At 36.8% G+C, this 16181-nt stretch overlaps 1 protein-coding gene across 16 annotated transcripts in view; it reads left to right on the top strand.

Moving 5' to 3' along the window:
- Positions 1 to 16181, top strand: part of AFDN (afadin, adherens junction formation factor) — a 109229-nt gene that overhangs the window by 18875 nt on the left and 74173 nt on the right. For 11 of the 16 annotated variants that reach the window (XM_065730981.1, XM_065731036.1, XM_065730973.1 and 8 more), the window contains exons 2-3: positions 13603 to 13798; positions 14970 to 15085. In XM_065730981.1, the coding sequence (XP_065587053.1) occupies positions 13603 to 13798; positions 14970 to 15085 (312 nt within the window). The remainder of the gene's footprint in view (positions 1 to 13602; positions 13799 to 14969; positions 15086 to 16181) is intronic. The other 5 variants (XM_065731070.1, XM_065731045.1, XM_065731027.1 and 2 more) reach the window with 1 other exon arrangement.

The following is a 16181-nucleotide window of genomic DNA, read 5'->3' as shown; positions in this document are numbered from 1 at the left end:
AAGCCATAGCTGCTGAACGTATCTTGTATTTGTGATCTTTAAAAACAGAAAGCTCTATCTATGAAACATTAATTTTAACCACAGACAGATCTTTTTTCGTGGTATCAGGACTTCAAAACATCTGGTATAGTTGGTTAGATGGGGAAATTAGATTAATTGCATGGAAATAGAGACATGCTGATAGTGTAACATTTTCTCATTGAAACCAGTATTTTAGCATTTTTTCTAAGTAGACTGTAATCTCAACTGGGTATTAATATTTAATATTGCTTTTTTCTTCAATTGAGTATTTTTTTTTATTAAAATTTAAAACATTACTTTAAAACTTGGATAGCGTGACTCTGTTAATACTGCAAATGTTCCAAGGCCAGAACTAATGCATGAGGAACATAAAATAAAATAAGCCAAGCATGCAAAATCCTCAGAACTCAATATTAAATTTTGTATTTTGATACTGAATTTAAGTGAAGATTTATTTATCTTTTCCTACGTCTTATATTGGGACTTAGGTTAATACAACTTCTTACCCGTTCTGTAAGCAGCTAAGTTACTACTTCAGCTGATAACTCCCCTTGTCTGGATGGCTCTTCCTAGATTTCTACCTGTAAACATGATTAAAAAGTGTTGCGGGTTGTTTTCTTTTCTTTGAGCACTTTAACAACTACATCAGTCACATACTCTTCCTTCTAAACTTCATCAAGACTAAAAGTAGAGCCAGATTCTTACCGTATCTGGTATCACAATCAAGTGATAATTTAAGATGCTTTATGTATTTTTAAAGAAGTATCAGTGTTTATATGGGGGAAAGGCATTACCTTGCTGCTGTTGAGAAATTGGATTTTTTCACGAAGAATAGTCTTGCACAGAACACTTAGAAAGCTTCCCCTCCCAATTGTGTTGAAATTAAAATAACAATTCTAAAACAGCAACTGAAACATTTTTTTTTAACTTAGGCATATATATCCCAGCTCTACTATTGAAAAAATTAAAGGTGATTTGTGACCACATTTATTTCCACAAAATGTCACTGAAATCAGATTTTTCATACCATATGACATCATCTTCTAGGTTATTTATGCTATTATGAAGAGAACTACACAGGAAGTGGGGAGCTTCCTATGTAATCAAGTGGTCAACTGTTGTTTCCTCTATCGGGAATACAGTTGGCTATTACTCACAATCACCAAACTTTCATTGTTATCTTGAGTGTGGAGTAAAAACTCTAAAGCAATACGAGTGAGAGAGAAAAATGCAGTGGCCATGGTTGAAATACTACAATTCTAGAAATAAAGTTTGTTGATTCATATAGCAATAAAGCACTTTCAAGTGGTTCTTCATTTTAATGACTTTATGGCACAACTGGAGGTTACTTTCAGCAGCATTCATTTATTTATTTTTGTTATATTATTTAAATATTTTCAGACTACTGTATCTCTGCACTGTCTTTCTTAACTATGTCAGCTTCCTCAATTCTCATTTTCTTGTAAGAGTTTTGGTTACTTACCAGTTCTGGCCTGTTTTGTTGTAAAGATGCTCCTGTCATATTTGCAGGAAGTCAGAGACTTGGGACCATAAAATCAGTGTTTGTGTTTGGCAAATACTGGATGCAGTGTTTTGTAGAAGGTCTCCTGGTATCTCATAATTCCTCCACCATTTGTGAAGTTTCTACAGTAACATATTATTGTTGTTTTATGTCCAGGACATGAAAAATATTTCCAAAGCTATTATTAGCACCCAGTGATTCTAGCTCTAAGGAATTCTGCACTTGGTGATTCCTAAGACTTGGGGAAAAAGTTATTTCCAGTAGAAATAGAATACCACCTTGGTATTTTCCAACTTCAGTTAAAGTTGGAAATAATGTAAAGTTTTATTTGTTTTATGCAACTTACTCTTAGACATTATCATAGAATCATAGGGGTTGGAAGGGACCTCAAGAGATCATTGAGTCCAACTCCATTATACACCATGTCTTTCAGTATTATAATAAAACATTTTGATTCTCTCTAATTAAATGGTTTATTAATTGATGTATAGCCAGATTATACTTTAGTAGCCTTTGTCAGGCCTTTTATATTGAGTTTCAAAAACAGAATTACTTTCATAATGTTCTGTTTGTTAAGGCTTAGATTAATAAAATAGGTGCTTCAATTAGAAGGGTGAGATGTCTTTAATTCTCATGTATATTCAAGTTGTTATCATTAGATACTGCTAGCAGTCTTCTGATATACTTCCCAATTGGTTGGGTTCTGAATCTGCAGAGATGTTCCTTCTGTAAAATGCTACTTAATTTTGAACACCAGTTGCTGATGAAGGGAAAAGTATGAGCACCAAGTGATTTCATGTTCATTTCTTCAGCTAGTGATATGACTTTCTAGCAGACAAAGATTTCTCCACTCGCTCCTCATTCAGTTGGGTGTTTTGTAATCTCTCCTTTGTGCTGATCTTGCATCTTAGATGGCTTCATGGGGGAGGTTCTTAAGGAAGCTGGGGTACAGATGTTGGTTGTTTCAGAGCTAGTGCAGAAGCAAAGACCTATCAGAGTTCACAAAAGTGCTTGTGTTGGAAAAAATGACGATGACAAACATGGAGCTGGAGTCAGGTAGGTGGGTATGAGGAAGTAAAATTGGAAACAAAAGAAATGTTTTTCTTGAATAGGTATTTAGGTTGCTCCAAAAGTAACACCTCCTGGTTATTTCCATGGGAAATACAGCACATACAAAGAGCACAGTGATGGTGTTTGATAGAGGAGATTCACAGCTACAAAACCCTCACCAGCGTTAGCTATGTATTTTCATTAGTTCTGTCAGGCTGCCATCTGCCACATGACAACTACGTATAACAGAATATTGGTGGGAACGTTCAACCCCTACTGCTGTACCACCACCATAGGCCTCTGGTGCTGTGAGCCAACATAATAAACTAGGAGGCATTATTTTTTGAAACAGTCCTCATATGAAAGTGTGAAATCTGTTTAAACGTCTGGGACTATTTTGAACTAACTAGCTTTTGTGTTAGAATGGAGGAATTTATGTATAGCGTGAAGGGGTAAAAAGAAACTTAATGAAAGAGTGAATGCAGGGTCACTATCAGTCTGAAGATATTGTAGATGGCATTACTGCAGAGAGAGTCCTTTTTTAACTTGTCAGCAAGTGGCATTGTTTTTAAATGCAACTAACTGAAACTGAATGTCATTCACCAAGCACTGTGTTTGGTAAAATTGTTGCCAAAGGTTATACAATAGGATTAAGTAGGATTTGCTGGGGGAGTGCTATCCACAGCCGAAACTTTACCCAACTGTTACAGCTATTGTAAAGATTTTTCTAAGCTGTCTGTGTCCTTTCTCATGTAGTCTTCTCATTCTCCTTTAAGGTATTCAATGACAGCAATGAGCTGTTTCATAAGTTTTAAGAAATGGCATGATTCCTGTAATTAAAAGAAAAAAAAAAACAACCTTAATTCAGAATGATGATACCTGCAGGGTTTTCTGAGTAACAGGATTAAAAAGAAAAGCAAACTTGTCTAGACTATTTTTCTCATGTTTGTAAGTTTCAGTGTGGACCAGGTATTTCATTTAGATGTTCACAAAAGTTTACAGTTAATGCTTTTAATGAAGTCTAAAACTGTGGTGTTTGTTTTCATTCATACCTGTTTGTATCTGTAGAGAATGAATATCTGTTCTTTTTGATGTGTGGAAAAAGTGGCTTCAGAAAACGGTCTTGGCCCTTGCATGTGTGCTCACACTGAAGCTGCTTTTAACCACGGTGGTTGTACATCTGAGTGAGATCAGTAAATGGTGTCATAGTCACTTTAAGTCAGCACTGCTGATCTTGAGCTTTGTTTGCAGTTTGCATGTGGGTTGTTTGTTTGTTTATTTCAGAACTAATACTGTCAATGATTATCTACTGCAAAGTTATTTTTCTTTTCTGAGGAAAATAAGAAGTAGGGAGGTGAAGTATTTTGGGCAGAAAGAAACAACAGTATTTGTTCAAGGAGGTTCCTCCACCTATTTCTATCCAGAGCATTTGTTAGGACAAAGATTTGTGTTTTAGGTTACATTTTGAAACAGTATTATTCCTTCTGTCCTGCTTGACTGAACTAATAAACTTGGAAAATAACTTTTTGAAATCCAGTCAAGTTTTGGATTTGAACCAGTGCTATCTGGAATGTATGAACGTAATGATTGCAGACCAAATTCCAAGACGGTGCAACAATAATTGTACAACTGGAACAAATTTAAATGTTGCACATTAATGTCTCTTGAGGTAGTTGAACTGGTAATAAGGTTAATGAAGCTGGCAACAGTCCTGTGCAGTTCTGTGCTATCACATTGCTTTTTGGCAAGATCTTGACCTGCTATAAAACCTTCAGCAATGTCAATTTGGCAGTGAGCTCTTAACAGTGCTGTAAACAAGGGAATACAGATAGAGTTCTTTCAGTTTAGAACCCATTTTTCCCCAAATGTATGTACAGAGTAATCCCTTGTAGGCTTTGTGTTTTGTTAGGTAGCATCCTCTTACATGTTGTTTGATCGATATTCTTCATGTTAATTGGTAACTGAGATCCCTCAAGGAAAAAAAAAATATATATGTAAATAATTTCCTCTTTTTACACTGCTTTTAAAGTGGGCCTGCCCAGTCTTGATAACTGGGAAACTTGGGTCTTGTGAAGAGGGCATTCTGTATTAAGTGTTTAAGTGCCTTTTTTAGTTGCTTGGTGTATTTTAGCTTTGTCTGTGAAGCCTTCTGTTTTGTTTTTTTTTCTTTTTTCTTCTTATTTTTTTTTTTTTTTTTTTTTTTCAAGTAGGTTCCCCACTGCCATTTTTGCCTACTTCTCTACTCTGGGAAAATCAGGTGCTTGTTTCCTATTAGGCTTGTTAGCATTCCTACTATAAACTCCTGACTAATTAGCCTGGTTGCCAGAGCACTTGCATGCAGAGTATTGGATAGCATCTGCGTTCTTCTAGTTCAGTCAGTGTAGCTGGATGTCTTAACCCTCTGCAGTGCAGGTCCTAGCACATCAATGGGAGTGAGGAACTAATGAAGTGTGACCAAGTCTGTCAGCTGGAAAGAAGTTGAGGCAATCAGTCTTCCCTGTCTCTATCAGCAGAAAAATAAATATGATATGGCCCCTAGTTGTATTATGCAAATGAGACCCAATTTTTATGTTTTCTCTTGATACTCTGTTGAAATTTGATGCTATTATAGTAAAGATTGTACTAATATAGTAAAAATGCACTGCTGATTAAAATAAATTAACTGAGGTGCCCATTTAAATGATTTTTACTACATTTATTCTGATGCAGTGTATGTTTTTCTCCTATTTATAGTAGCAAGTAGAAGTGAATACTATCACTGAGAGTGGTCAGAGATAAGATTTTGTTTCCACAACAAAGAGAGTAGCTATAGTGTCTGTACTTCTGGACACTGGAGATTCCACACAGGAAAGAAATGTTGGGAATAATTTGATGTGTGCTATCTCTAATAGAACACCACAACCAACTTTAGGGAGGACTGCCACAAGAAACAGGTCTGCATGGCTGTGGTTGCTGGTGGAAATGGTCATTTCAGGGATACAGGTTTCTGTTTTAGCTGACAGAAATGCTGATCTGTCTGTGGCTATTGCTGTTTGTGTGTTCGTGTTGCTGTTGCTTTAGTTTATGACTTTCTGAAAATTGTTTATTTTCTCAAGTTTCATGCATTCAGAGAGTGAGCCTATATGAGAGAGATTAGCCATTTCAGTAGCAGGTCACAGTTTCCATTCAGCTTATGAGGACTGTCAGCCTCTTCTGATACAGTTCTACCATATCAGTGTCAGCATGCTCAGGGGAAGTTTTTTTGTGCTGATGCCAAAAGCTAAGCCTACTTTCTCTTTAAAAACCTGGATTCAGATCTTTGCTTATTACATACAATATGTTCAAAAGATTCCTTTTGAAAACCTGTTTGCTTCTAGCTTTAGCAATAGCACTTCCAAAGTTGAATTGCTACCCCACACAGAAACACCTTGTTGTGCTGCTAGACTCTTTGCTGCTGTATAAATGTACATGAGAAAGCAGGAGGACAGTGAAGGGTTGCCTAGCTGCTGTCAATTGAGTGGGTGCCTTTGATGATGCTGCATCGTTGAGCAGGTGTGAAACACAGAGCAGACCAGGCTGGATGGGTCATCTTCTGGGTGCTGGCTTCTCCTCTCTTCTTTGTTCTGGCTGTCATCTGACCTGCACGCAGGTCATACAGCACTGAGCCAGCATAGCACAAAACGAATAAGTCCCTATTGGCTTACGGGGCTGTAAAGACTCTGTGCAGGCCAGGGGTGTGTTTGATGCTAGTGGAAAATTGAAAATGAATGTCTAGCTTGGCTGGGGCTGCTGCTATATGGCTCACAGAAGCAATTAAAACAGTTTTTAATATAGTAAATGAGATCCTTGCTTTGTTTCATCTATTTACTTATTTAAATGTTGTAACTGAAAGGTGCTACAGTGGATAGTGTGTTCTACTAAGTTTTCTTCTCATAAGTGTTTTGGAGTTACTTATAAGTGTTCTGTTTTTAGATCCACAACAATGAGGGGCTGCGGGCAGGGAATGGAGAGATAAAGGGTGCATCCACATAAGATGTGAGCTTAACAGAATGAATAATATGAAACGGTATAATAGCCACGATATTTTATAGATGTTTTAGTTAAACGGACTATTGTGATGGAAAAGAAACAATAAAAATAAAGGGAAAATGCTCACCCCTGTCCTTGGCTCACAGTAGAAAACTCCAAAGGAGCAATCTCCAGAATGAGAGCCCTACTGGTGGTCAGCCCTTAAATGGGGTCTGGGAGAGGTGGAGCCAGACTCCACCCTTCTGATCACACAGGTACCTTGCCTTCACCTGTGCTCCTGTGGCTGACTCAGTGCTCACCTCAGGTGGTCAATCAATGGTTCAGGCCATGATTCAACAGTTCCCATGTAGCCCTCAAGACCTATTGCTGTTTGTTTGGTTACTTTTGCTCCTGCTCTTAAATATGTCATGATTAATTTAGTGAAGACTTTGCTCAGGTTTTGATTTCTTAGCTATTTTCAAATATGATGAGTCTCTGCTTGTATCTATGATTTTTGCTGGAGTTTGTTTCAGAGTGTTTTGATGGACCACACGTGTACATATATTATTTTCCTGTCACATCACCTTCTTCCAACAGTTTTCCAAATAACGAGGCTGCTTTACTTTGTTGTTTTCCTTTCTTAAATTTTTATTTACTTTTGTATTTTCAAAGTATCTCTTTGCAGTGACTGCTAGATCCTCGTTGTGTTATCAGGAGAGTTGCAGAATGGTCATTGTGGCAGCATTAATATAGTTTTTTAAAGTATATATAACTTAATCTGGGAGTGCGATTTAATCTCATTTAGCTTTGTTTTGTTTTTGTTTTCATTTAAGTGGTATAATTGAAGTTTAAATAATTACATAACCATTGGTGCTCTTTGTTAAAAATATTTTGGTATTTTCCAGAAAATTAGCTTCCATTTCATTTCGTAGGAAGAGGTATCTGTTTTCTTCTGCTTAATTGTGAGAAGTTAAATGATGCTGTACACGTAACAAAGAGTATCCTGCAGGTGGCAGACATTTGCTGTGTGTTGTATATGCTGGTAAGATTTTAGTGATGGTTTTCTGTGGATTTGAAAATAAGAGGACAGAGTGCTTTTCGGGAGCACCCTTGGCATGTTTTTGTTTTATTTCTCATGGTAACTGCTTCTTGAGCTGTAAGTCTTGCTTGAAGACGTTTCATGATGCTTGCACAACAAAATGCTTTCAGAGTAAAGCATGGTTGGTTGCTGCATGCGTCTGTTGGCCTTGGCAAAATACAATTCTGATGTTAACTCTTTGTTTTGAAGGAGGTAGGAGTTACTGTGTTTACTTAGTGTAGATTGGCCAACTACTAAGTTTAATTCTGAAACGTGAGGTGATTATTTTTGGCATGAAAACAGTTGAGATTACAACATTTTAAAGTCCAGTAGTTATTGGATTGATCGTTCTGGTATAACTATCTTCACAACTATAAAAATGTTTGTGAAATCTGTGCGTTTTCATATAAGGTTTTTATTTTATTCTGTAGTGAGGCAGATTCCTATGGTGTAGTTTTCACCAGTAAAATAAATAGGTGATTTCTCCTAGTTATCCACCTTGTGCTGTGTGTTATTGATCATTCTCTGATAAAAGACTGTTGTTGCCCCTGCCTCTGTGAACATCAGTGTGAGTAAACACAGTTGTGCAGCGTGTGACCTATTGGATCTGTATTGTGACCTGACTGCATTTAAAAGCATCGTGCATTTGCTTTAATTCTAATTGTCGCATTCTGCATTGCTTTTATTGTTATTTACATTCTGTTAGCAAAACTCTTGAGCAACAAGTACGTGTATCTGAATAATAATTGCAGCTTAGTTAGAAGTTAGTACGCTGCAGGTTTTTGCCTGTAGAATTTGAATGGGGCAGGAAGAAAGATACGATGTTCTCAGTGCCAGGTTTTGATATTTTCTAGAATCTGCCACGATTAACGCAGTTTGCAAAGTAAAGCTTAATCAAAAACAGCAAAAACAAAAACTTAAAGATACACTCTTAGAGATGTTATGGAGAAGGATTTCTGTGTGAAGTTTGTTCATTCTCTCCTGCTCACAGTTTATAAGTGCTACCCATGTAATATACTCACTTATGCTAAAATATTGAAGTATGTATTGATTTGTGGTTGATACTGGTGGGACGGCAGTTTAAAAGCCTGCCAGTATTCCTTGCCTGTGGGAATAGCGTTCTGACCTTTGTTTGCTTCTTCATCCCACCTAGTGGAATAGTAATCTCTCATTACCTCCCCTGACACTGTAAAGGAGGGGTTTCCTTTCTCATGCGGGAGAATTGCTGCGGATTACTGTGGCTGGCTATTTACTGCTTTGTTTGCAGAAGCCTCTGTTTAATTCTTCAGGAAGTCCAGGTTTCCCTGCTACAAATCCCATTGTATCACATTGGAGACTTCCCGAACTTAACTTCACATTCTTTTCCACTTTTTCCACTTGTGTTTTTTTTTTTTTTTCCCTCCATATTCCTTCTTGTCGTGTTCTCCTTGTGTAATAAGACTGGAACAGTAAGAAAACAAAAGGATTGGTTTCCATAGAGATTTTTGAAAAAACAGAAGTACTTGTATTTCAGTCTTCCATAGCTTAATGGACTTAGTAGCTTAAGAACTCAGTGAGTTCTTGAACCAGTCTCAGTCATCATAGACCAAACCTCCCATTTATTTGCACTTCTGTATAATGTTGAATGAGTGATTGTCTCGATTATTCCTCAGTATTGCTAAAAGCAGAAATGCCTGTGTGATAGTAGTAACAGGGAGCTAGATCCAAAGAGCAAAACAGCATTTCAAGAAACAGAAGTTGTTTTGCTGAAGATTCCTGGAAAACTTAAGTGACAATGTTTGATTTAAAAACTCCTGTGCCACACTTTCTTTAAAAGTAACTTTAAATGTTACTTAAGTGGTTCATATGACTGTTACATTTTTTTCCTGTGTTTGTAGTGCTCTTTTTCAATCCTTGATGGTCTGAGGTCAAGGAGGCTGTCAGAGGAGAGCCATTGCATTGAGAATGCAGACGTTCTCAAATCACATTTTGTCGAAGATTTTCGTGAGATTCTGGGGAATTTTGAAGCCTTCATATTTTGAAATTATTATTTCATGTGTGGCACTCTGATGCTTTTGTACATTTAGCTTCTTTATCTGAAGATGGACGCTTGGAACACTTGGCCTCTTGGTTTTGAAGCTATTCTTGCATGAAGTCAGTGGCAGTCTTAAGTTAGCTTGAAGCACTGTTAGGATGTGTTTGTGGGCCTTTTGGTTGGCTATCATCGTACAGATCTACCAAACATTTTTTTAACTACCACTGGCAGTGTATTGTAGCGATGAACATTTGTTTTGTAACTAACTAAGGTGCGATACCAACTGGTTTCCAGTTTTTTGTTGTTGTTGTTTAAAAAACCAACCAAACAAAGACAGTTAACTGGTGATTTTTTTATTATTCAAGTTTTGAGCCTTCTTTTATTGTCTCTCCATGTAATATCACTACTAGAACTTGCAGTAGTTTCTATATAAGCGTAAGTAGGCTCTATATTTAAGGGGAGTGTTCTTTATGATTTGACATGCTTAAAAGAAGCTGACTTTTCAGCTACATGCTTCAGAAATATATTTTGCTGTCTAGATTATCAAAATTTAACTATTGTGAAAATTCATTCTACTTGCATGGTAGAAGGCTGTTCTGTATCTTTACATCCCTATGTAAGGGGAAGCAGATTTGAACAGTACAAGAGAGTATGGGAAAATGGACAAGTCAGCAATCGGTGCATTTGATTATTTTCATTCCCAGATTGTCAAAGCAAAAAACTAAATCTCATATGACAGGTGTTCAGAGGAATGCACTGCTTCTTTTCTGAAAGGAAAACAAAACTGCCTTAATGTAACACTGTATCTCAGGTGGTCCCAGTGCAGTTTTGTCACTTCTCTGGTTTTTTTTTAGTGCCGGGAAGTAGGAGCACATTTTAACAACAGCATTTTAAAACATAATAATAGAGAAATCCATGAGATTGGAGAGCTTCTTGAACTGTTTTCTAGATCCCTTCTGAATGGATCTATGTTGCATTCCTTTGCTCTTGATCCTCTGCTAGTTACTGCTATGTTATTTCAGAGAATGAGTACAATCTATGGGATTAAAACATGACTAATGCACAGTGGACATTCTCAGTAAAATAAACTAATTTGTGGGGAAGAGAGAGTCAGTGTACTGGCTGAGCATCAGGAAAACTAGTTACTAGAAAGCTGAAGTAGTATTTACATTAGGAAAATTGCAAGGACATAAAATCTGACAAGTTAAATATGAAAGTGTAAGATTAAAAAAAGTCTACTGAATAACATTAAAGATTTTTGACATAATAACTTCATTTCAACACATTAACATAAACTTAACACAAGTCATATGTCTGCATCATGATCACTTTTATGAAAGAAAACAAGGTAAGACAATAGCAGAGAAACATAGCTTCTGTGTTGATTGAAAATCTTGGAAAGGCTGTCATGACAAAGACATTCTTATGGGTAACTCGTCAGAGGAGCTCTTCCAAATCAGCACTTGTTAAGAGTACGAATGGACAACATGAAAGCGAGTTGCTAGAATCAGACAATATTCATCATGTAACTATAAAAATGAGAGATGAAGTAACTTTACTGCTGTGTGATGACTCTTCTTACTAGCCACCTCTAGGCACTTGGGTTATAAATGCAGTGTGAAGCTATAATTTAAAGGTTGATTACTAAGAATGTCATCTGTTCTGATTAGAATCTTTAGTAACGTAAAGATTTCATGGATGCATTATAATTTTAATAGCTCCATAATCTATGTGAAAAGATGTTCCTCAAACCGTTTAGAGCTCACTGAAGGAATTAGCAAGAATATTGGACAATGTGAAGAATTCATTCACAGAGGAGGTAGTCAAGTAAGACTTGTTGGAATGGGCTGATCAGGGAAGTGTTGAGTCCCCATCCCCAGCGGTATTTAAAAGATACATGGATGTTGTACTAACGGGTATGGTTTAGTGATTGGATGTAGTAGGTCAGGTTAGACTTGATCTTGAAGATCTTATCCAATGTAAATGACTCTATATGTAAAGAAGATCCAATTTGCTCTGGTATGTAGGATTTCCAGAAGTCTTCTGCGTGAGATCATCAAGGAGAGTATGAAAAAAAAAGAAAAAGAAAAAAGAGGTGGATAGTATGTATTTCAGAGGTGAGAGAAGTAACACTTCCCATTATGAAAATGTGTGTGGTAGAAAAGTCGAAACCCAGCTTTATCTAATTACAGAAGGATCCCTAAGTTCAAAGTGATGAGAGGAACGTGGTGGGTAAGTTAGGGAGGCACAGAGGATTTGTAATTTCTTGTAGGAAGGAGCAATGGTTTGGGATTACAGCAGACAGTTCTGTGGGAAGGCCAGTTTAGGGGGAGAAGGATTAATTCTATCGATTGTTAGGATAACACAACAAAAGGAAATGGATAATTGTCTAGGTCTGTGATGCATTTGCATTTGGCTGCCATGTGCATATCTTGCATCTCTACGATAGAACTTGAGAAGGTTCAGAAATGGGTTCGGTGCTTCACATTGTCAAAGGTACATAATTAATTCCTTGCACATGGGAAGTTAGGGTGGATCAGAAGAAAATGTGTAGGGAGATGCGTCCTGTGAAGTCATGAGTGAGAAGAGCATAAGAAATGGTTCTTCATGATCTTTATCAAAGTAAAAAAGTGGCATCAGTTGCAGGCTGTGGTTTCAGTGCAAGCCAAAAAAGAAAATGTTTTTTCACAGTGTAGGGAAGTAGCTGCAGAAGTTCTTGTCATGAGACACTGTGAATGGCAAACATTTCTGGGCTCATAATGTGGTAAAAGAAATTAGTTGAAGTAAAACCCATTAAAGGCTGGCTCTAAAATAGTACTTTGGAAAACTTGTACATTTTTGTTCTGACTTTTGTTGTGGTTGTTAGTATCGCAGTGTCTTGTCTTCACAAACTCAGTATACAGTGCAAATAAAATAAACACCCTTTTGTTTCTTTGTTTATTTGTTTTTAATTACATGTATTTACATTATGTGTAAAGACTGTGCAGTGCCAGTGAGAAGTGATTTCTAATTTTTTGGATGGGGATTGGTGCAGAATGGGGAGCACAATGATAAGAAGAGTGTTTACAGTTGTAAAAATGTGTTTTCTGTGTGTATTTAGGTGGGTAAAATGTTTATCTTACTGTGTAGGTTACAGTACTTTTTTTTTTCCTGAAGTGCTAGAATAGCTTAAAAAATGTTTCTGGTTTTTGCTGCAGAAAGATAATGTTGTGATACCTTTCCCATGGTCAGTTGCAGCACTGGAAAGGACTGTGCTTAGCATGGAACCTGCTGTTGCACCCAACACCACAGGATGTATCTACTAGAAAACCTCTGGAAATTGAAGGCTAGGGAGCTGTTCTGAAGAATAACCTTTCTGAAAATATCAAATAAAACCCAATTCAGTTGATTTAGCATCCTGATCAGGCTGTTTCTGGGACAAACAGATGCCAACCTAAGACAGTGGGAGGATGTGTCAGGGTAAAGCATGAGAAAAGATGGTGCTCAGGAGTGCTACAATAGAAAGCTGTTCTCTTTGAGGCAATTGCTCAAGTATATGTAGCTTGTGTTATTACAGATGTAGGATACAAGGGTGAGTTGTGGGCAATGAAATAGGTTGGGACTGATCTCTAAGATGTGATTCTGTGTGAGGGAAAAAGTGTGCATGATGTTTTCTTTGAATAAACCTGGAAACTTGAAATTTTGGTACTTTAAGATTGAAGTTTTAAATATTTGCAGTAGTGTAGAGTACTTGATTTCTTTTTATGGAAAATCCTATTTTTTTCCAAGTTTATACTGTCCTTGTCAGTAAACTGTAGTGTCCTCAGATTTTGGAAAAAACAATGGAATGTTTGAATGTCTTATGTCTTCATAAAATGTTTCTAAAATATTGAGGTATGAACTGCTAGCCATTAACTAAACTTTTTTTATATTATTTTTTATTTTTTACAGGATTTGGAATTTCATGGTGTAATGAGATTTTACTTTCAAGACAAAGCAGCTGGAAACTTTGCAACAAAATGTATCCGTGTCTCAAGTACTGCCACAACTCAAGATGTAATAGAGACTCTTGCAGAAAAGTTCCGGCCAGACATGCGCATGTTGTCATCTCCTAAATATTCGCTCTATGAGGTGCATGTCAGTGGAGGTTAGTACTCATTAGCCCTCTTTCCCGCATCTGAGCTACTTTCCTATCCTCCTTTAGCCAAAATAAGTTTTGCTCCCAGTTTCTGAGCTGTCTGACGGGCTTGGATTTTTATGTACATCTCTTCTAATTGTTACACCGGGAAGTGATATTGTAGAATGTAAGTATGTCTATTAGGCCTGCAGTTCATGTAAGTTTTAATTATGATTATTAAATGCTGTACTTGACATCCTTGAACTTCTTGACGTTTGTGAGAGAGTTGCTATTTTTAGGACCAGATGATTAAGGCTGGATTTATAATGGGAGAATGGAAGTGTTAAATTCAAGCTCTTGAGAGTGCATCCTCAGTTCTTTGATGTTGTGGACCTTTGATAGGGCCTTGTGTATATGCCTTTTCTACTAACCTGGAGGAAGTTCAACATACTGTTGTCTGAGGCTGATGTGTTTTTTAAGCGGAACTTTTAGTGTCATCCAGGAAGAACTTAGATTTCTAAACAGCCTTTTAATGTTGCTAGTATTTGTCTTCCCCCATTATCCCTCACTTCTATAGAATGCTTCAGGTTGGAAGCTGGGTAGGGTGTAGTGGGTCATTACAGAACTGTGAGAAACTAGTGTCTTAAATACCTTTAATTCTTTTGAATGAGAAACTAACACAATTTGTGATACAAGTAAGCATTTATTGGAGTGTATGTCACTTTCCATGGTTTGAGTGATGACGTGATGTGAGTTATAAGGAATTAAAATAATAAAAAAAAGTGCATGTGTCATCACTAATCAAAGCAGTGAATAGTATATGGTTTCTCTGCTTTAAGTTGTTTGTTTGTTTTAAATCTCTTAGCACTGTATCTGTAGTCAAAATAGAATAGTTTCCTTTGCTATTGGAAAGGAGCTGTTTATCTCTGCCTCTTGAAAAATATAAACTGATTACTGGAGCAAGCTGCTTGGAGAAGTTGTGAACTCTCCTCCTCTAGAGATATTCAAAACTCACATGGGTTTTTTCCTGTACAGCCTACTCCAGGGAATCTCCTTTAGCTGGGGGTTTGAACTGGGCCTTCCAACCTCATCAATTTTGTGGTTTCATTACTGTGTGCTGTTCAGTGAAAGTACAACTTTGTTTAAATCTCTTTGCTCTTGAGATGCCAAGAAATCATTAACACTCTTCATTTCTTTGAAGAAGAAAGAAGATTAGATGTGGATGAGAAGCCTCTTGTTGTACAGTTAAACTGGAACAAAGATGATCGAGAGGGAAGATTTGTTCTCAAGAATGAAAATGATACACTTCCTCCAAAGGTGAGGCTTTAAGCTGTATGCTGGTGGTAGTAGCAGTCTTACAATTTATGGGACTTGCTCATATAGCAAAACTTCTTTTGAATTCTGTTTTTCTAATTTGTGAAAACAACTGCTGATGAGAATCTTGGATATCTGCAAGTCTATTGAAATACTCTAAATGCGTCCTCACCACCATCACCACACAGCATTTTTATAATCTTTCCAATTACTTGTGTTACATTGATCCATGTAGCTATCTGGCGTTGTAACATGTGATACCCAGAAAACTTAGCTCTAATAAGGTGAAGTAAAAACAGCCTCCAATAATTTATGATGCCAAACACCCAAGAGGTATTCCCACCTCTTACAGAGCCTTTAAAGGAGGATGCTAGAGATAGTTAACTAAAAATTATGTACTTCAGTAACGTTCAGTTTCTTAAAGAAACTGGTGGAAGACAGTTTCACTGTTTCTTTTTGGGGAATTATTTTCCTTCTCACAGCAAAATGAAGTACATGAAATTTTAGTATTGCTGATCTGGTTTTTTTTTTTCTCATTTCTTTTGTATTAGTCATGGAGCATTTCATTAGTAACATGAACTTAGATCAGGCTTTGGCTCCTGAGGTCAACTGATTGTATATATTATATATGTTTTATTTTAGTCTTAAGTTTATAGTTATGGAAAAGGCGCTGCTTAGAGTGAGCTGTCCTCAGACCAACTCATTTTGGGCTGAGCACTAAATTTCATTTACTCTTGGATTTAGAGTTTTTTCTTAGTTTTAAAGATTCTTTGGGTATAAATACATAAGCTATTTTGGTGTTTATGCTATACTTCTGACTACTGGATACACCCATATTAGACACAAGGAAAGAGAATTAATTATGACTTGTACTACTTTTACCAGTTGTGCTACTCGTTTTCATTCAATTAACAGAGAAAAAGGTTTGAAGATTACTACTTTCCTTCCTGATAGAAGCAAAACACCCTGTGTCATCTTTCTCTCATCTTTCATTATTTTTTCCACGGAAGCAAATGGCCAGAGGGTTATAGGTATCTTGGGTATACAAGCAGCAGGAATTGGAGAAGACAACAATGGAAGGGTGTCTCAGAAAAATGCA

This window comes from Cyrtonyx montezumae, unplaced genomic scaffold (genome assembly GCF_038088225.1).
Source record: "Cyrtonyx montezumae isolate F1298 unplaced genomic scaffold, pur_monq_1.0 scaffold_0, whole genome shotgun sequence".
Classification (NCBI taxonomy): domain Eukaryota; kingdom Metazoa; phylum Chordata; class Aves; order Galliformes; family Odontophoridae; genus Cyrtonyx; species Cyrtonyx montezumae.
The sequence above is the reverse complement of the archived record's forward strand: the minus strand, read 5'-3'. Positions and strand labels throughout refer to the sequence as shown.